Source organism: Echinops telfairi, unplaced genomic scaffold (assembly GCF_000313985.2).
Source record: "Echinops telfairi isolate 266 unplaced genomic scaffold, ASM31398v2 ScPeMD7_16;HRSCAF=60, whole genome shotgun sequence".
NCBI lineage: Eukaryota > Metazoa > Chordata > Mammalia > Afrosoricida > Tenrecidae > Echinops > Echinops telfairi.
Genome location: NW_022103913.1, coordinates 6,417,659 through 6,439,315, shown reverse-complemented (window position 1 = coordinate 6,439,315; position 21,657 = coordinate 6,417,659). Strand labels below are relative to the sequence as shown.

The window sequence follows — 21,657 nt, the reverse complement described above, 5'->3', positions numbered from 1 at the left end:
CCATCCATCCATCCATCCATCCATCCATCCATCCATCCATCCATTCATTCATGCACTTACTAATTCAACAAATACCTGTTGAGTGCAATCACCATTTAATAATTCATTTTCCTGGGTTTGCAAGATATGTTTAAAAAACCATCCTGCAATTATTTTTAGGAGCTATCCAAGTCCATGGTTTTCTCGACTATACCTTCCAGTTTAACAGAACCTGTTCTCATGGGAACCAGTGGTAGAGAGGACCGTATCTTTGGAATACCCCAGCTATAGGAAGCCACTGTCAGTTTTTCTGACACCTCTAAATATCTCCAGGGGTTCCAGAAGCTATCTCCTAGTCATAGCCAGTGCATCATCTCAGACAGCGGAGATGAGCCTCTTAATTGAAGGAACATAGTTGAACACCATGGGGAATCAGGGTAAGCTGTCAATTATACATCAGCAAAGGACTACCATACTGAGCCACTGGTGGTGGCAGTGAGCAGTGGGCTCCTCTCTGGAGATGCTTATGTCCTCGTGGACACTTAAGCAGTTGCCAAAGCACATGCCCAGCTACCTGGGGAAGAAGGTTTTGTCTACAGCGGCCTTCCCCAAGCTAGCCAGAAGCTGCGTGCCCGTGATGCTGGCCCAGAAACCTGACCGCCCATCCCTCACCCAAAGCCCCACTAGCATCACCTAAATATTGTAGTTTCTGATTCCCAAGCCTTGAGGGCTACCCCTCTTTCAGAGACATCAGAAATTCCTCCGTGCCCATACTCAAGGGGTGTAGATGGAGAAATAGACACTGTCGCTGGCATAGCAATCACTTGTGTAGACTGTCAGCCGCATCCGGTGAGTTATACGGCAGTAATAAAGGACCCCTAAATCTCCTTGGCTCAGCATATAATGGTGCATTTATCAGTCCTACCTCCTGTTCTCAGGTTGCACGTAGCTGTGCACAATGTGTCCTTCTCACCAGGCCTCACCAGGTGGGGCCTCTATCTAGAATATGTGCTGGTTCATGAAAGATGGAAAAGACCCATGGTGGGCCAGGCAGTGCCTCCTAAAACTTCTGCCCTAACATGATCATTATCACCTCCACTCACCTTTCACTCATCAGTGCAAACTACGTGGCCAAGCCATGGATAAGTGGATCAGAGAGGCACGTTTTGAATAGAACATATTTGACCATCATTTAGTCCTAGTGGCCATAATGGTGTTCATTCAGACTGCCTCCCAGGTTTTTCCACCCACTGAAAATAAAAGACCTTCTACTGGACAGGGTGCCTGAAGGCAGGGCCCATTTCTGCACGCCTATCACAGTGCCTGGCATACAGTAGACAAAATCTAACCACGTATTGAAAGAATGTGGAATTGATGTTGCCAATGTGAGGAAACAGAGTAAGACCGAATCCTTGATTACGATGGCTCCTCTCCTCAGAGACCTTCCTCTCAGCCCATCTGTCAGAGACCCCGTGGTGGAGCGTCAGGGGCGCCGTGGCAATGGCCACTGTGAAGACCCACCTTGAAGCCATCCAGAGCCAAGAGCAAAGGCTGCTTCTGTTAGGAAGAGCAGGCAGTGACCTTGCCCGCAAGCCAAATTTGGACTCTCACACCACAGTCTATCCCATTTAATCTAGTTCCTTCTCTATCTGCTGTCCGGGAAAGGTGTCCCCATTCTGGTAGGGTTTAGAAATCTTACCTCACTGGGGCTTCCCTGCCCTCAGTCCTCAAGCTGCAGTTGTTGTTCACCAGATCAGTGTCTCTGTCCCCAATGGGAACTGCACATAGAATTCCAAAAGATCATCTTAAATACACCTGATGTGCAGGAGCTATGGCACCATATTTACAAGCGATGTGTCTCATTTACCCACTGCCTTCCCATGGGATCCCTTGGAGAGAGGAAAGAGAGAATTTCAGAAGATAGTAAATCTGTTTTTACGTGCACCAAGAAATGAAATACAACCATACCATCTGGTAAATGCAGCTTGATGTTTGCTGGTAGTTAGGAGACATCTATGCATGAGGAGGAGGCCCGCTGTTCTACCTTGCCCGGGAAGACGTGGAACTCTGCCTTCCCTGGCTTGTCAGGGCACGGGGTGGCTTCCACAGCCTCCACCTGGGAGAGGCTGTGTGTGCAGAAAGATGGGGTTCTGTTGGACTGTGCTGTGCTAACACAATAATCAAAATGAGGCAAAAGAACATTTTTACTGGGAGAGCTGTTTTCTAGACCTAGGGCTGCCCCAGGTAGCTGTGTGTCCATGGCAAGTCGCTTCCCTCCTTTGGTCCTCCCGTTGCCTGTTTGTAAAGTGAGCAGGAGATAACAAGAGCTTCCTTCGGGTTTCCCCTGGGGTGCGTGGGGAACCTGAGTTTTAGATCATCCTAATAGGGTCTGTTTCTTACCTGGTTATGATCTTGGGTATGCTAATATTTAGACTCATAATAGTATTCACCTCGGAGAAGACTACCTATGGAAAGCATGCGAAGTGCTTAATTGAGGGCTGGCATCCGTAGTACGCCATCAACTAGAATATATATTTGCCGTCCTGGCTCCCAGTATCTCCAGAACATGAGTCTAGCCTTCTACACAATGTCAGCTGAGCCTGTCTGTGTGACCATTTGTCCAGGCTCAAACTGAGCAGTTTCTGGAAGCTTCCCCCACCGTGAGACTCTCACAGTGCTGAGTGAACCACTGAATGCTAGGGAAACATTTTTTCAGACAACATAACCTTACAATTGCAAGCCAGTGTTGCTGACACTAGACCCAGTGAGATGCCCAAAGGTAGAAGAGAAAATTGGTTGGCCAACCTGACTCTACAGGTGTTTCATTGTGACTCACTTCAGGACCCAGCCTGGAGGAGGCTGGACTCTAAAAGAGAGAATTCAGAATACCAATGAGCCTTGGCAAATGGCAAGTAATACACACGCCAAGACTGTCCACTAAGTCAATCTAAATTGATAACCAATACATCAGAGCCTGTTCCAGAACAGAGTCCCATATGCCCAACTCCCAATATGGGGCACACTGTGTTCCTGACTCTTATCATCTGATAGTATCAGGAATCCCCCAGGCCTCTTCTTCCCTGGATAGCTGTCCCTTGCTCCTGTGTGAAACATATGGATTCAGGAGACTTTTTGGCAGCATCTGAACCTCCACTGAGCATCAGTCAAGCTCTGAGGATCACCCCCAAAGGTTAAATCCAGTGTCCTCTGCCAGGCCAGTCACTTCTTCTGCCTCAGCGCTGACCTCCACATTGCCTCTGTCTTCTGTCAGCCCGTGTGCCTTAGCCTGCACGAATCGTAGGAGCCACAATAATGATAGTAACAATGATAATGATTAAACTATAACTAACATTAAAGAACATTCAACAAAACACTGTTGTAGGCAGTACCTGGTACATGGGGAGTTGTTGCAGAAGGTGGAAAGTCAGAAAGGACAAGTGACTTCCTCACAGTCACAATGCCAGCCAGTGGCACTGCCACGTGTTAAAGCAGGTTCCACTTATGTTTAGGACTCCTGTTCTCAACCACTGTGCCATTGGGCCTAAGTGAAATATTGCATTAAAATAAAAAGGGTGAGGAGGGCTCACCCTCCTCAGAGGATCTGCACATAGACCTTCTCCCAGCTATAGCTGTGATCACACTGTCATTACCGTGTCTCTTCTTGTGGGTCTGTACTCCCCAGGTGAGGAACTCAGTCAGTCTCCTCTACAGCACCAGCACCTAGCAGGAGTCTTGGCTCTCAATGACTGGGGTGTTACGAGAGGGACGAGTGAAGGAATGAATACCTGGGCCTAAAGCAAACACTGGTCTTCTCCAGCAACCTCCCTGGTTTCTCCCCAGTGTCCACATGCCTCCAGCCCTTTGGCTCTGTGTGATAATTCCGCCCTGTCTTGCCCGTGCAGCTTGTGTGTGTGTCTAGAAGCTATGGGTAACTCCGCACCCAGACAGTAAGTAACTCTGATCCAGGTAGGACATTTGGTCTGGATTCTCCTCCAGTTCATGAACTTGGCCATAGAGTGCCCTCTTCATGAAAGGATCAGTCACTGAGTGGATCCATCTGCTCCCAGGAGGAGAAGCCAGAAGGTGTTCACCCCCATCTCCTGAGAAATGCCCTTTCCCCCTTTATGTCTCATGTCTCCTGCAGGAGCCACCTCGGGCATCATCGACCTCCTGCCATCCCCAAGTGCTGCCACCAACTGGACCTCGGGACTGCTGGTGGACAGCAGTGAGATGATCTTCAAGTTTGATGGCAGGCAAGGTGCCAAGGTCCCCGATGGGATTGTGCCCAAGAACCTGACAGACCAATTCACCATCACCATGTGGATGCAGCACGGCCCCAGCCCAGGTGTGAGAGCCGAGAAGGAAACGATCCTCTGCAACTCCGATAAGACAGGTGAGTGAGGCTCATCCCCTCATGGCTCCACCCTGTATCCGAGTGGATTGTGCACAGACAGCCATGGCAGCAGGACCCCGGGGTTTCTAGAGCAGGACCAGAGAGGAGGAACTGTACAGGTGCAGACACGAACATGCCAAACAGTGGGACCCGCGGCCTTCACACAGCGTTCCTCCAATCCCAGGATTTCTCAGCGACTTCAGGACTGCTGTAGGTGTGGTAAAAAGGGAACCTTCATATCTACTTTCCCTTCCAGATTGTTCACCCATCCTCCCTTATTTAGACAGACCAGCGGAGACAAAAACAAGAGAGAGTGAAATAAAGCAACAAAAGAAAACAAAGCAGTTCTACCTTTACCTATATTATACACTGGGTTTGTTTTTTTAATCTTTCTTTTGAATGGAAGGCTTTAGCTGATTTTAGAAGGACCGAGGTCTGTGAAGGAGCCCTGGGGGCATAGTGGTTCCGAGTTGAGTGCTAACCACAAGCAGGCTCTGAGCGAGAAGGCTGAAGCTCCCTACCCCCATAAGGAGTTACAGTCTCAGACAGCTCTGCCCGCTCCTATAGGCTCGTCATGAGTGAGGTATTTTCTTTTTGTAGTTTGTAAATTACTGACATTCATAATAATGCTAGCTATCACCTGTTGGCATCTTCCACATACTGAGCCTGTGTGCACCAGTTCACGGTGGGTAGGTAAAAGTGCTCCACAACATGTAGCTAGATGACTTTGAACCGGTTTTTAGCCTTTCTACCCATCAAGCGGATGTAGCTGTATCTCTTAAGTCGTCAGGATGTAATGACTTAGAGGAAAGCAACCGTGTGCGGGGTTTCTCACGGAAAGATCCAAGCTCTCCAGCTGCTTTACAGGAGGAGAGACCGCTGCATCAGTGAAGATTCACAGCCTTGAGGTCTATGGAGGTCATTCTACCCTGTCCTATAAAGTCACGTTGAGTCAGAGTTGATTCAACAGCCCCAGGTTTGGTTTTTGCACTTTCGTGACTTAAAATACTTGAAGCACACAGGACAGTGCCTGCACATGAGACGTGCCGTCTGTTAGCTGCGACTGTGCAGGTAGTCCCCAGAGTACGAGGTGGTCAGCGTGTGGTGAGCCGCTCTGACAGTGGTCTGTTTCAGTTTTATTTTGTACTTCTTATTATCAGGATATATAGATATATATAAATGTCTGTAAGTTTATATGTAATGTTCCCAACCCCCAAAGACAAATAAAGAGTCAATTATAAAGATGCTGATAATAACAAGCAATATTAATTAAAACATTTTCTCAAAGGACGTAGGTGACTTATGTCAGAACTGACTTAAGACAGAGACCTCGGTATAGAACACCCCCACCCCCCACCTACCTATACTATATGTGAGAAACTTCTCACATCTCTACAAGCAGTTTTATCAAAGTACTGTCATGTTTCCCAACTTAAAGGCAAAGCAAAATCCCTGAGCAGTTGACTAACTTTTCACAGATTACACCGGCAGTAAATGTCAGAATTGGAATATAAATTTAAACCAAACCTTATGTTCCTATGGTTATACTTCACCTGCCTGCATGCCCGTATTTGCCCACACAGACACACACATAAATACAACTGCATCTTTCATAATCATTCTACAAATTTTTAGTTGAAATACCACTTTTGTTAAAAGACTCAGAATAAATGGTAACTGCAACGGATATGACATTGAAGAATAGAATAATGGCTGACAGCTCAACTGCCAACAGGCAAAGTTCCCAGCGCAGCTCAACTGCTTCTTAGTGTATACCTTTGGAGGAGTTACTAATCTCTCTGAGCCTCACTCTCTCATCTGTAAAATGGGACAAATGTAAACTAAAGTTCTAAAATTGCTGAACAGCAACAGATAAAGTGTGCCATTCAAGTTACTATTATTTTAACCCTGATTACTTCCAGTTTCATTCACCTTGATGCTTTGCTCCCACCAGCAGCTCCACGGCCCCTGGCTCAGGCAATCTTTAGAATAGATGTTCACGTGTTTTCTGGATGTGGGCTGGAAAAGTCTCCTGGCCTTTCCCAATCAGAGTGCATGTCAATGCCAAGAACCAGCTTTCCGCTGGGACCTTCCTGCTGGCAGGGTCTGCGCACGGTGGCTCTAGGCTTGAGGCCGGGTGCCACGTAGTGCAGTGCCTAGTGGGCCAGCCTGGCGGTGAGACGTGACTTCGTGAGGCACAAGCTGGCTTTTGGAACCACACACACTGATTCGAGAGGGTCTCCAAGTTCAAGGGAAATCTGAATTTTGAAGGATGGAATTTTCCCCACAAACTTTGGAAACCTCATGTAGTCCTTTTTGAAGTGTATCGAATATACCTGGAAGGCAAGTGGGACAGCTCACACTACACCTATTCACAGAGGAGGGGTGGGAGTCACCCAGGCTATGACAGCTAATTACCAGGAAAAGCAGACGCCTCTGCCGCCCGATCCAGGCCCACACCATCGGACCAGCAGTTGTCACCCTGCCACACATCGCCTAATCTAGGGCCAGGTGAAGCGGCCCCCACGCCAGAGCGGCCCTCAGCTCGGTGAATCACAATCTCTGCGGGACTGCATTGGACAGCCTGGACTGAGAACTTTGCATTCCCCAATCCTGCCTTTCCCATGAGCGAGGCCGCTCACTAAGCCAGCTTTACAGATTAGCAAAAGATTGGCACCCCAAAATGAGGGAGATTTTCTCTTACCTTCCTGACCTGAACTATAACATTCATAAATAACTCCTGGACATAAGTGAAAACATCAAGAGTAAAGTAAAGCTTGAATATATATGTGTACATATACACACACACGGGATTTCCCCCTAAATGATCAAAACAACATATGTTTATAGCAGAAAACCTATAGGAAGTATGAAAAGCATAAAAGGACATGCATAAATCACCTAAAATCTTAGCATTCAGAAATAATTTTGGGTGCCATTTTGTTCATTTCATTGAGTTTATATTTTTGTTTTCTATGAATCAAATGCCTTTGCAATTTTCAATCTATTTTTTATAATATGTGTAATACTATGTTTATCTTTTTTCTCTTTCTTTTATTCATTGGGATTTAATGTATATAATATATCATTCCATATTTCAATCACATCAGGTAGAATTGTACAATTGCTACCACAATCAGTTTCCAACCATTCTTTTTCTACCTGGACTCCTTGACATAATCTCCCTTTTATATGACATTTTATTCAGATCATTTATTTACACAATAAAATAATATTTTTAATTGTGAAAACAGAAACCCCTGCCACTAAGTTGATTCCAAGGAATGGTGACTCTCTATAAGGTTTCCAAGACTGTAGACCTTTTTGAGAGCAGGCAGCCTTGTCTTTGTCCCACAATGTGACTGGTGACTTTGTACTGTGGCCCTTGCAGTTAGCAGCCCAGTGCTTATTCCATAATGTCACCAAGAATCCTTATAAAATATATGGCCACTTAAAAATACTCTGTCATGCAGACGTACCACATTTTACTTAAGTGGCCCCTTTTGTTAGCCTTTAAGAATATTTCTTTTGTAATGTAAATTAAAACACAATGATATAGAGGGAGGGGATCGGGTGGCGGGGCTCACTAAAAAAAAAAAAACAAAAAACACAATGATATAATGAACATTCTTGTATATACTTTTATGGACATTTATGATCATTTCCAGACAGTAGTTGATTTAACGAAGTCAAAGCGTCATTTTTGGAAATTGTCAATTTTCCCATAAAATTTAGTGAAGTGGGCCCATTTCTAAGTAAATGAGAGATAGATGGATAGCATCATTGATTAATCCAACCAAAACACATTGCCCTGAGTCTGTTCCAATTTGCATAGGCCCTATGAGAGCCCTGGTGGTGTGGTTGATTAAGCTTTGAGCTCCGCACCACGAGGTCAGAAGTTGGAAAACATTAACAGCTCTGGGGGAGAATATGAGGTTTTCTACTCTTGTAAAGATTTATAGTAACAGGATCAGTTCTACTCTGTCCTATGGAGTGCTTTGATTTCATTAGTCACCAAGAGCTCATTTCAGTTTTAAAAAAAGAGAGTCATCCTTATTAAAAATTGAGGAAGCAAAAGGAAAGCCACTGTTTCCACCACCTCCACCAACAGCACCTTCAGGCCTCATTCACAGTGGTCTCCTGCATGTCACCGCCCAGTGGTGGAGATGGGGGTGCCTGAGGGGAAGCTCTCTTTACAACCTCCATAGGCCCAGGCTCCTTTGACCTTTTGGTGCCCCCATTTTCAACCACAGAACAGGAAGTTAGACTAGAGAGTTGAACGTGGAATGTTTTATGGCTCAAGAGAGAAGGTGGCATATTATGCTTCTTCTCTTCTTCCACTGGTCCGAATTTGGTCACGCCAGGAGGTGGGAAATGAGATTAGCAGTATGTCAAGGGGGAAAGACAGTCTCTACCACAGGACCTGGCAAGAGGAGGCTCTTGTGTCAACTCTAGCGCCTACCTTTCATGGTCCCCAGCCTCTATATTCTTGGGTGTAATTCTCTGCCCAGTCAGCTCTTATTCCTCTGCTCCGGCTCTCTCGGTAATGTCCCTCCCCTTGCACACTACGGCTTCTGCTGGGGTGCTTCGTCTTAGCACCCAGCCCTCCTGTTATTTCTGAATTCCAATGGAGACGATGGGTGAGTGGCCATATTCAGTATTAGCCATGTCCTTCCTGGGTTTGCCAAAAGTGGCCCACCTGGCCTAGCAACTGGACTCAGGTGCGATGGACAGAGAGACATAGTTACTGACCTGGTTAGAGAGTGCTCTCTTGGCCCCCTTGGCTGCCCCTTAGTGGGAATGTTAAGGGGTGGTCCCCCACTCCCTGGACATCACTCAGAAGACTGAGATGGTCTGCTATAGAGAGGAGGTAGGAACCTCACTCCCACCTGCATGCCAGTTAGACTATGAAAATTCTTGGGTAAGAGCAAAACCCAAGAGAGTTCTGGGAAAGTGGACTTCTTCAATGAGGCTCTCTGAAGCTACTCAGTAGTGGGGTGATGAGAGAGGGGCAACAGGGGAAGAACATGTCCTACTATCATTCGGCAGGATGCAAGTGTTCTTGCTCATGTAGACCAGGGGTGGCCAACATCCAGCCTACAGGCTGTTGAAGGCCCCAGAAATCATTAAAACCAGCTAATATCACACATCTCACTAAAGAGAAGCAATTCCAACCATCACATCATCACATCAGGGGTGAATTAATTAAATGTTTGAGCAATTACAGCAGGCTAATTTTTAAGTTGATAATTTTTTGTGGCCTAAAAGTTGTTATAAATATTCAAATGGCCCTTGGCAGAAAGGAGGTATCCCTACTTCGCCTGTAGACTCCCCAAAACAAGAAACCCACTTCCATCAAGTCGATTCTGACTCATAATGACTCTTACAGGGTTTGGGGGGCCACAAATCTTTATGGCAGCATACAGGCTCATCTTTCTCCCAATGGGCAACTCATAGGTTTGAACTGCTGATATTGCAGTTAGTAATCCAATACCATATACCACACAGCAGCAACAGCACCATATACCACATAGTCAGGGCTTAGAAATTGGCAAAGTTGAAGCCAAGAAGGCTGCATGCTAGGATGAGACACCCCAGCAGGTTGGAAGGGATTGGAAAGCATCCAACTAAACCAATTTTTAAAAAATCCGTGGTTCTCTGTCAGTTCCTACTCATAGAAACTATATAGGCCGAGTAGAACTTCTCCCTAGGGTTTCCAAGACTGTATATCTAAATTTGAGCAGACTGCCACTACTGTCTCCTAAGAAACAGCTGATGAGTTTGAACTGCTGACCTTATGGTTAGGAGCTCAGTGTGTAACCCACTAACCAGCAGGGCTCCATAGCATGGGAAAATACCAATAAGCCAGAAAAGTTGATTCTGGATCATGGCAGTCTATGTGTATCAGAGTGCTTCATGAGGCCCTCAGTGGCTGAGTTTCCACAATAGATTCTAGGATTTTCTGTCAAGGTGCCACAGGGGAACTTGACCTTCCAATCTTTGTTAGCAACCAAGCACATTAATGATTTGCACCACTTGAGAACTCTCATAAGGGGGTGTTGTTATTGTTAGTTGCTATCAAATTCATTTCAATGAATGAAGAGGTAGGGGCCCACAAAGATAGGGACTGGAGCTGACACAAAGACTTCATGTCATCCAGAAAGGAACTCTGCAATGCATCATTTCAATTCTTAGGCGAAGCTTGTATAGATGACTGGGGAACACATTTTACCAGGCCCCAAACTTCTTTTGTTGGCCCTGGTGACAATGGGAAGATCTCCACAGGCCACTCAAAAATGCAGCTAATGTACCTGAAGGAAACCATTCATGTAGACAAAAGATACCGAGAAAATGGCAACACCAGCTTTATCGGAAGAGAATTTTGTTTCTTCCCCCTTGTCCTTTTTACTGCCTCTGACTTGATCAGAATGAGGATCGGGCAGGAGATTGGAGACGGGGACCTGAGCAGAGGAGAGGGTCCTCAAAAACAACACAGATCCACGACCATCAAGTTGCTGTCAACTCATAGCAACCCTATAGGACAGGGTAGACCTGCCCCTGTGAGTTTCTGAGACTGTAACTCTTTATAGGAGTAGAAAGCCTTGTCTTTCTTCTGAGAGGGAGTTAGCTTTTATTTTTTCTTTTATTAAATAATGTTTTATTTTTCTTGTAGTTAAGGTTTACCCACAGTTTAGGTTCCCATTGGACAATTGGTCAGTGACATCATTGGCGGTACTCAAGTGTGTCCATTTGTGAACATTCTCAATATTTCCACCTTGGAAATTTCCATTAATATAATTTCCCTGCCCCCTTACACGCTTACCTTTGTCTTAAGTAAATGTTGAGCATTTGGTCTCAGTCTCAAATCGGTGATATTTTAAAGGAGTTGAGGACACATACGGGGTAAGCTTTATTTTGTGAGCTTATCTGTTGTTTCGCTAATAGATGAGCTCTGGGGAAAGAGACTCGAGTCTTTTGTTGCTAAAAGATTGATGTTTTGATTTGGCTTGAACAATACAGTACTGTTCTAAGATCTGAAGGTGACTAGAAGGTTTTATACTATATCCAGAGCTGTGGACAAAGGAAGGAAAGGCTTCTTCAACAAAGAGTACCTTCAAACAGGAAAAGAAATAAAGCCATTCCCTGGGTGGAGCCCATCACTAGCCCATTTACCAAGCCAGCTGGCCCTGGTGTGTAGGCTGACTTCGGTTGCTCAGAATCAAGGAGGCAGAGGAGGTGCTAGCAGAGGGACGTCTCTGCTTTCATTTTCCTTGTTCCACTCCCAGCCTCCTCTTGGCTCCAAACAGAATGAACGGTGAACATTCTTTGTTCCTACATTGCCCTATCAGTTATCAGCAGAAACTATAAGAAATCAGTTACATATATGGTAATGAGGGGGACAAGAAATATTTAGTAAAATTCTGCAAACAAGATCTAGGTGAATGATTTGCTCATCAATAGGACAGAAGGCTCACAGTAGCCACCAAGGCTACGCCTGCCTCTCATAGCAGCCCCTTGCCATTGTTCGGTTAAGTTCTGGGGGTGGGAATGCTTTTGTGAAGACAGCAGCTGACACTGCACTGTTACATTGCCGTGGCCACAAAGCAGTCTAATAGTCCTTGTAATAACTAACGGTTATCGAGCATGGGGGCTGGGCAGATGTTTTCCACACATCTTCTCTTTGTGGCTATTGTGATGATTTGGGTTACAGGAAACAAGAAAGACAGATCAAACTGACTTATGTAATTAAAGAAATGTGGCCTTCTTGTGACTGAAATTGTTCTGTGCTCCAATGACCTTAAGCAAAGTTTAATTGTGGCCTTGGCTCCATTTCTCTACAGCAGTCTCAGGTCTGCCCTGTAAGTGGCTCAATTTCATGTTAGCAACCATGGCTGCAACACCTCCAGATCTCCCGGCACTGCACTAAAACTGTCAGAGACAAAGAGAATCTGCCTGGCCTTTCCACTGAAAGAGAGGTCGGTTCTGCCCCAGACATACTCGGAAAGGACGCATATCATCGGCCTGAATTGGTTCACTTTCCAGTTCTTGCCCTGTGCCACTCGCCTGGGTTCTGGAGTTCCATGTCAGTCTCTCAGGCAGAGAGAGGGGTTTATGTGAACCTGTCTGAGCTGGCCTGATCCAGGCCCATTCCTAGAATAGGGTGGCTGCTAACTCCTTCCAGCAAACCTCATGGAAAACGGAGGGTGGGGGGGGCGCATCCCTGTAAAGGAATCAACCCCCCCAGAGTCCAGCTCTGAGGCACCTGATGAACAGCCCAGAATGCTAGGAAAAAGCAGCCTGGAGAGGCTGGCATGAAGGGCAGCGAGCCCTCTCAGCACTTATGGAGGTATTGGCTCTTTAAAAATTAACAAGTCATTTCCACCCTGGGACTCATTTAGTACCTGAGTATCTCTCATAATTGAAATATTGAGCCCAAATGACTTTCTTTCTTCATTTTCAAAATTATGTTTATTTATCTGTTTTAAGGAGACTGGCAGAATTATGACTTAGTTAAACTGCTAATTATGGAGCTATGGTGCTGCAGTAATTAAGTCCTCAGCTGTGAGGCAAAGATTCGAACCCACCACCATTCAAACCACTCTGTGGGAGCAAGATGGGGCAGTTTGCTTCCAGAGACTCCCACAGGGCAGCTCTTCTCTGTCTTATTGGCCTACTAGGGAGTCAGAAGCAACTAGCCAGCAGTGATTTATTTGTTTGCATATGCGTATGCATGTCTATGTACATATACATAGCTACTTCACCCTCTACTGCTTGTGTGGTACATAAGCACTAACACTGCTCCCATACTCGTATGTAAAAGGAAAAGCTTGCCGATGAAATGTACGCGCGAAAGGCCTTTAGACAGAGCTCTGCTTAGACCCCTCTAGCTCCGGCCCTCCCCTTTCCATGAGTGTCACCCTGCTTGTTATCAGGACTGAGTATAAAAGAGAAAATGGAATGCAAGTCCTTTGTTAGGGCCCCTGGTGCAACTGGTCGGCGCTGGGAGGCTAAGGCCGACATTGGCGCTCTGAGTCTCAATGAGGGGCACCTCGCAAAAAGGTCTGGCCAGCGGGACGAATAACGGAGAAGTGGGTGAGGGGTGATGGAGGATGATGTAAGGTCTGGAAAAAATAATCTATAACTTATCAAAGGTTCGTGAGGGAGGGAGGGTGAGGGATGGAGGGGGAAGAAACGGGGAGCTGATATCAGGGGCTCAAGTGGGCAGAGTACGCTTTGAAAATGATGATGCAGCATATGTGCAAATGTGCTTGACACATTGGATGAATGCATGGATTGTGATAAGAGATGTAAGAGTCCCCAATAAAAGTATTAAAAACAATTCAGTCACCCCCCCTGCCTGGTGTTCCCACTCATGAGCTCGCGGAAGACACTGGCGCCACAGCAATGCGTGGTGAAGAAATCAGATGGTGTCTGGCTATCTGAAAAACAGTGTCTGTAGTCTTAAAGGCTTGTCTCAAAGCAAGCAGCCATCTAAGTGCAGAGTCTGCAAAGTCTACGGGGAAGATGCACACTAGCCTGTGTGACCCAAGGAGTGCAAATAAGGTCCAAACCTGGAGCAGCTGTGGATCAGTGCCTACATTCTAAACACCTGGTTTGTGGAACGCTGTTGATGAGAGTGTTAGCCCCAAGCCATGTGCAGGCCATCCATGGATTAAGTCTCCGTGTAGCCCCAATGCAGCTCTAACAGCCCCAATATCAGCACTTTCAAGTGGGTTTTAAGCTGTACCTTGGAGTGAATGTAACACCTTGTAATTTGATCTCTCTCTGGACCCAATGTGAGTTTATTCGAAATTTTTAATACTCTCGGCTTTCCTCTTAGATTGTTACTGGGTCCTTGTTTGTTGTTTGCCCTGGTTTTGTATGTTTGTCTGTAAGGGGAATCCAGAATGGGTGGCATTCCCAAGCCAGTCTCCGGGTTGATGATTGCCTGGGGGCAAGGAAGGGAGTGTGGGAGAAATGGGGAGTCCACCTCTGTGGGCACAGACTCACTGCCTCGGAGTGACCCCACGGGACGGGGTAGAGCTGCCCCTGTGGGTTTCTGAGACGGTATCTCTTTGTGGGCGCAGAAAGGAAGAATCGCTGACTTTGCAGTTCGCAGTCAGCGGGTAACCACTATCCGCCACAGCTCTGCGGTGGGACAAGGGGGAGGACAGGCTCCGAGTTGACAGTGGGAATGGCTTCACAACCCTTCTTGATAGGATGCAACCACTGAATTGTACGATCTGTTAATTATAGCGCAATAACTTAAACGTCTCTCCGCCACCGAAAACCCTCCAGATACAGTCTGCCCCGACCTGCATGAGGTGGTCATGAGTCAGGCAATTCCATGGCAACTGCTTTAAGTGACTGCACCCATCCCAGGCCCCTCTGGCGGAGATAGCCCAAATCCCACGACTCTTCTTTGTGCCTTTCAGAAATGAACCGGCATCACTACGCTCTGTACGTGCACAACTGCCGCCTCGTCTTCCTCTTGCGGAAGGATTTTGATCAGGCCGACACCTTCCGCCCTGCGGAGTTCCACTGGAAGCTGGACCAGGTATGGCTCTCCCTCCCCCTGGTCTCTGCTCACGCCTTCTAGGGCTAGCTTGCTTGCTTCTAGTGGTGGCAGTAGGTCGGTATTGCTTTCTTTCACTTGCTGATTTGGGGAGAGAAAAACCATTCTAGGGAGAGATCATTATCTTAACATCAAGATCAAACCCCACTCCCACAACCCAATCATTCAGCATTAGGGAGAACTAGGATTCCCTCCCAATCATTCAGCATTAGGGAGAACTAGGATTCCCAGCATGGGTCAGTGAACCTCCATCTGTGCCACACGGAGGTGATGAAAAATGGTTCACTTGCTTGGCTAGCCTGAGTAATCATCCTCGTCTCTACCAGTGTCTGCTCTTTGACGCTCTTCTACCGTTGCTGGGTGACAGTGCAGCATCGGTTTGGTGACAACAGGGTTCCGAGAATTTTGAAGTTTGCAGGCTGCGAGCAGTTCTTTTCTGAAGTGGAAAAATCTATGACTCACTCCAGAGCCTCATGATTTCTGATCACAGGGGCCATTGTGTTACACTTGTCTTTGACAAATGAAGTGTCTGGTCTGGATCCAAAGTATTGAAGAGGGGTTTTCTGAGTGCTGTGAGCATTGAGACCATGGGAGTGACACTCGCTGCTCTGGGCGGCTGTCCCCCTAAAGAAGCATGCTCAAAGTAGGTCTGCATGGAGATTTGTGGGACAGTTCGTTTTGTTTCGTTTCGTTTCATGGTTTTAAATGGGCAAGGAAGAGCATCAGGGAAGACAGGAAAAGGTGTCAGAAGAAGAGGGCTGTTTAATGAAGCAGGTGAAATGTGTCTGAGTTAGTTAATTGTGCCAACCTGGCCAATAATCACATGTGGGGCTGATTGAAGGGCGGAGGGATAAATGGCTCAGTGAGCCTCGCCTTTCTAGTTCTCGGGTCTCTTGCTTTGTGATGGTCGCACCAGGGTGCAGCTGCCTTAGCAGTTCCCTGCTTCAGCTTGCAAGATTGACTTCCTACAAGACATCCCCAAGGAGAAGCCACATGGATCTATCCCGATGCAGCCCTGGGTGCTGGAGCAGTGGTGTGGAGATCCCTGCTAGTGCTGAGATGCTTGTTCATTCACTGACTCAGCTTTCCTCCTGCAGTCGGCATTATTGCCTCTGTTTTGTGAGGTGAAGGACTTTGTGGACTGGTGTTGGGTTAATGGGTTAATGTTGGACTTGTGGGCTTGGGCAGCATTGGGTTGGGATGTTTTCGTGATGCACATTTTCTTTACATAAAACTCTCTTATACATGAGTTGCTGTGGATTTGTTTCTCCAAAGTAGCCAGACTAATACAGTGTCCATTCAACGGCCCTTATTGTCTGAGTCTCCCGGTATCCCTTCTGCTGCCTTCTGACTTGTCCTTCTCCCTCCCTACTATTTGTACTGCCTGCCTTACCTTGTCTCACTGTCAAAATAAAAAAAAATCAAACTCACTATCCTCAGGTCAATTCCGACTAATTGTGACCTTTTAGGACAGGGTAGAACTGCCCCTGTGGGTTTCTGAGACTGTAACTTTCTCTTTCAGCCTCATTTGTCTCTGGGGCTGGATTTTCCACAGTCCTCTCCCTCTCTCTCCTTATTGCCCCATCTCTCTCCATCCCCTCCCTCCACCTCCACCAGCTCTGTCTAGTTGATTCAGATTCATGCGGCCCGTGTGTCACAGAGTAAAACTGCGTCTGTAGGCTTCCATGGCCGTGACCTTCAGAAGCAGACTGTCAGATCTTTCTTCTGAGATGTCTCTGGGTGGCCTCACAGGGTCTCTTTCATTAGTAGCCATGTGCCCAACCCTTTGCTGTCCCCAAGAATACCACCCTGTCCCTCTGCTATTTAAGTCCCCACCCCGTATGGTGAGATAGAAATATCCTCACAGAAGTGCAGGTGAAGAACCTTTAAAGGAGAGACCCATTTCTCCAGGGGGATCTCTCAGTGATGGGATGTCTGTCAACGTCAAGGAGAGGAAAGAGGCTTGGGGAGCCCAGAAGCAGTTCCTGTTCAGTAAATACCACCCCACTGGGTGTAAGATCCCAGGGTACTGCAAATACAGTACCTGGATTAATACCTGTTCCTCTGAGCTTGCAGGAATTGTAAAATCTTCACATTAATTGTGTGATTCCCCAGCAGTCTCTCAGCCACCTACTAAGGTGGCACATGGCTTACTTAACACACTGCCATTGAGTCAGTGCTGACTCAGGTGGCACATGGCTTACTTAACACACTGCCATTGAGTCAGTGCTGACTCAGGTGGCATATGGCTTACTTAACACACTGCCATTGAGTCAGTGCTGACTCAGGGAGACCCCCTGTAGGTTTCCAGGCCCGTAACTGTCCAGGCTTTCTCTGGAGGAACTGTGCTGCTTTCAAACTGCAGACCATTTGGATTGCTCAAGTGGGCTGTTTTTAAATGCATAATATGAATGGAAGTGAATTAAAATAAGTTAAATATTGTGAGGTGTGTGTGTGTGTGTGTGTGTGTGATAAGAGCATCCCTATACTGTCTGAGATAATTATAGATAGCCTACAATGTTTTTTAAGCTGGGACCGAGAAATATGACTTATGCAAACAAAGTCAGAGGGTTTAAAATTAGAAAGAGTTGAAGAGGAAATTCTGATTCTACAGATAAATAAAGCTCCTCAAAAACCAAACACCAAACTCACCGCCATCAAGTCCATGTGGACTCATAGCGACCCCCTGTGGGTTTCTGAGACTAACACTGCTTACAGGAGTGGAGCGCCCAGTGAATTGCCATTCACCTAGTAATGCTAAAATCTGTTCCCCAAAATGGGGACGGTAAAAAAGGGCTGAAATAACTGCCCACCTTCCAAACCCCCCTGATGTCACTGACTACCAGTGGCTGGTGCCTGCTCTCTGCCAGTGCACCCCGGTCCAGTCCTCCCTCCTCTCAGCCAGTCTGATGTGATGTGGGGCAGGAAACCAAAGGCTGGAAACTGACCTCTCCACTCTGCCACTCCGTGAGTGAGCATGCCAACTGACCATTCATAAAAGTAAAAATAGTTCAGAGATCCCTGAAACATGACATCAATGTAGTCTTGATGAAAAACAGTGAAAGTGCCACCCCTTTATTTGCTTGTGTTCTGTGTCCTTTCTCTATTAAGATAAAAAACCCGCACCGGGTAAACCTGGCTAGTACAAACAGTTAATGCAATCGACTAGACTGAGTAGAGAAAGGTTCGCGATCGCAGTCCATGCAGAAGTTCCTCGGCAGCAAAGCCAGGGGATCTGCTGTAGAAAATCCAGCCCTGGGAAGCCAGCACAGAGGCGCTTGAACACACCAAGGTGCCATGAGTGGGAGGTGACCTGATGGCACCTGGTTACCGTGGTGGATCCATGACCACAAGGCCTAGCTTGCTTCGGAGGTTTCCCTTCCTCTGAAGAGAACAGGTAGGCTAGGTGACACCAGCCATGCCATAGTGGAAATGCCTCGCTCCCTGTGTAGCAGGAAATTTACCAGGAGCTTGTTGGATGTAAAGACCTTAACACCTATCATGTGCATAACTGTTAATGTCTACAGCAAGCCTTCACAGATCAGCCAGCAGGGTGGTGGTCATCCCAGACTCCACAGAGAACTCCACTGTGGTTATGCCCACTTACAAGGTCATCTGCACACCTGGCAGTGAGCTCCTGGAGGACAGGACTATGGATTAATCACCCCCATTCTTGAGCACATATTATAGCCCTAAGCACATGGTTGGCGCCTAATACGGAAAATAATTACCTAGAAGAGGGAGATAGAATGCAGGAGAAGGGAACAGATGAAACACCAAATCCAATGATCATCAGAAACCTCTGTTGATTGATACAGTGGTTTATTTTGATTTTTTTTGCTCTCTTCATATTCATTTGTTGTTCAGTTTTGATTGTGATATCCATTTCAAAGATTTTACTGGGTTTACTACCAATGGCTCCATCAATGTTGCAGGGCTTCCCGCAGCAAGGATTCAAGCTGCTTGGATGCGTTTTCAAAATCCTTATCCACCTCAGGAGTCCCAGAATCACATGCTCTGCTCTCGTTTCTGGTGGGAATTTCCTAAGTGCATTATCAGTTTTGAATGCCTGATTTCACCTTTAAACTTCATCCAGCAGACATGTTCTGAGCACAAACTCAGTGGATCAAGTTGTCGTGAGGGGAAGCCTTAGACCTGCTGGTGCTAGGAGGGGAGACCTCCTGTTGTTTTACAAAGTATCGCATTTACTGGAAGGCATAGGTAAGTGCAGCCTTGACCAGCCAGAAGAGGACAGATGTCCCCCGTTCCTACCAGGGACGTGCTGGGAAAGAAGGAAGGGGAAAGGTGGGGTCCATGGTGGGGACATCTGGCACATCCTTGGGGATAAAGGACTGGGAAAGGCCCTATGAGGAGCGATGTGGGCAGAGTGGAAGACTCAGGTAGCCAAGAGGGGAAAGGGAGAGTGGGAGGGTCACCTTTGGGAAGCCACGGTTTCAGTATGGCAGGGACTAAGAAGGGGGGTGGGATGAAAGGCCTGGACAGGTGTTAGCAGCCTCCTTTGGAGGATCAGGTGGGGACTCCATCTCAAGTGGCTGTTCACAACATGCGATTGGTTTGGTCATTTAGTCCCACATAACAGACAACAAGGGAAGCATTTTGCTCTTCAATGAAAGTCTGCTTGAAAATTTCAGAGCTTGCCAGAACACATGCACCTAGTGTTCTTGGCCCTTGGCCTGGTCGTGGAGATGAAGGAATCGAAGGGATGTGGGCTCTACCATAGCCTCTGCCACGGATCCCGTTGGGTGGCTTGGCCTGAGTCACAGCGACTTACATTTTGTGACTGTCCTGCTGGCACTCATTTTCCTAGTTGTTGTTTGTGACTCCAGGGGGGCAAGATCCATATGGTTCTTGTGCATTGATTTCTAAAAACTGATCATCGAGGTCATTCTTCCGAAGTGAGGATGGTTGACAGAGGGCACCTCAGGATTCTGCCCCGGAGTGAGGCACGATCACAGATAAACTGTCTATGCTGTCGGCAGCCTCTTCCCTTTGCCCCAGACCTCAGAAGGTTCTGCAGAGGTGGACAGACAGCCTGGCAAATCCATTACCAGCCAGCTTCAGGAATGCCTCTGACAATCCAGTGCTCCTCGCACAAGTGATCAAAATGATGGGAGACTACCATTTTAATGGGATCTTTTCGTATGATCTGCCAATGCAAATCCCCGGAGCCTGCAGTTAGTCAGGTGCAAACCAGGCAAGAGCAGAAGAGAGCACCCAGCTGCCAGCAAATGCAAGAATGGTTTCTTAATCTGAAGCCCCTCCTAGCTTTAATATTACTGAGATACAGTTGACTCAGTGGATCAGATTGTTGTGAGGGGAAGCATTAGACCTGCTGGTGCTAGGAGGGGAGACCTCCTGTTGTTTTACAAAGTATCCCTTTTACTGGAAGGCATAAGGTAAGTGACAGCCTTGACCAGCCAGGAAGAGGACAGATGTCCCCCGTTCCCACCAGGGAACAACATCACAACAAGTACAAGTACAAGACATGAATGTCAGTTTCACTCAGTTGGTCATGGCTTTCTTTGTGCTTGACTTTGGAAGGGACGTCAGGCAGAACGGGAGCTCACAGCTCCGCCTAGGTTATAGCCAGTTTAGGCTCCCCAGAGCACTCTCCTGCAGGAAGCCCAAGTCCAAAGGAACCCAGGTGAGAAGGGTAGCAAGAATCAAGGCGGCCTCTGCAACACAGTCATCACACAGCTCTGTACCACACGGGCATCCACGCCCAGGGCTGCCCTTTCAGTTGTTCAGAATTTGGAAATTGGTATGGAATATCTCCCAATTTTTTATATTTTTCCAGTTTTTAAAAATGGCGTTTGCCTTAATAAAATCTTCTGCAGTTCTCCTTTATGCTCTGGCAGGGAGTTTGAAAAGACGAATAAAGAGGATGCTTTTCGCACTAGGAAGGCACACGATTCTGTTTCTGTTTGGGAAGTTTGGTCTTCTTCGAGGAGGCCCACTTGTCCCGTGCAAGCACCTCCTGTTCGCCCACAGAAGACTCCACAGACGGAGTGAGGGCTCTGAGCCGCATCTCCTCCCCTGCTCACCACACTCTCGGGCAGTGGTTCTCAGCCTTCCTCATGCTACGGCCCTTCCATACGGTTCCTCACGTTGGGGTGACCCCCACCATAACATTATTTTCATTGCTACTTCATAACTGTAATTTTGCCACTGCTATGAATTGGGCAACCCCTGTGAAAAAGTCGTTGGACCCCCAAAGGGGTCATGACTCCCCAGGTGGAGAACGCGGCTAAGGGAAGAACAGGTGTGAGTGGGTCTGAGTTCCTCAACTCCAGGCCCCGGGTTCAGAAGGAGAGAGTCAAGCGCAGCCCCCCCCACCTCTACCCAGATGACAAATGGAAGAGCCAGGATTTGTGCTTCACCCTCTCAGGCTAAAGCACTGGCGTATCAAGTGCATTCCAGTTACAGAGAATTATAGAGGTCTGGCTAGAAGATAAAAGTGCATCAACCCCTTAAAAAAAAAAAAAGTGCATCAACTCTGCAGACTCGGTGAGGAAACGGGTAAGAGCGATGCCAAGTCGGTTCGCTAGCATCTGCTCTTCTAGCCACATTGGGAGTCAAATGGGTCAGTTCAATCATTATTATAGCCAAGTGCCAAGGAGTTAATTGTAGAATGGTCAATCTCGCCCAGACCAGGCATCTTAATGAGCAATATAATTGGGCATTGTCA

The 21,657-nt window shown here is 47.0% G+C and overlaps 1 protein-coding gene across 1 annotated transcript in view; it reads left to right on the top strand.

The window, feature by feature from the left end:
- The window catches only part of CLSTN2 (calsyntenin 2), a 444,992-nt gene that overhangs the window by 313,378 nt on the left and 109,957 nt on the right, over positions 1 to 21,657 (top strand). Inside the window, exons 7-8 of the mRNA XM_004712113.2 lie at positions 4,124 to 4,372; positions 14,809 to 14,930. Of these exons, the coding sequence (XP_004712170.1) occupies positions 4,124 to 4,372; positions 14,809 to 14,930 (371 nt within the window). The remainder of the gene's footprint in view (positions 1 to 4,123; positions 4,373 to 14,808; positions 14,931 to 21,657) is intronic.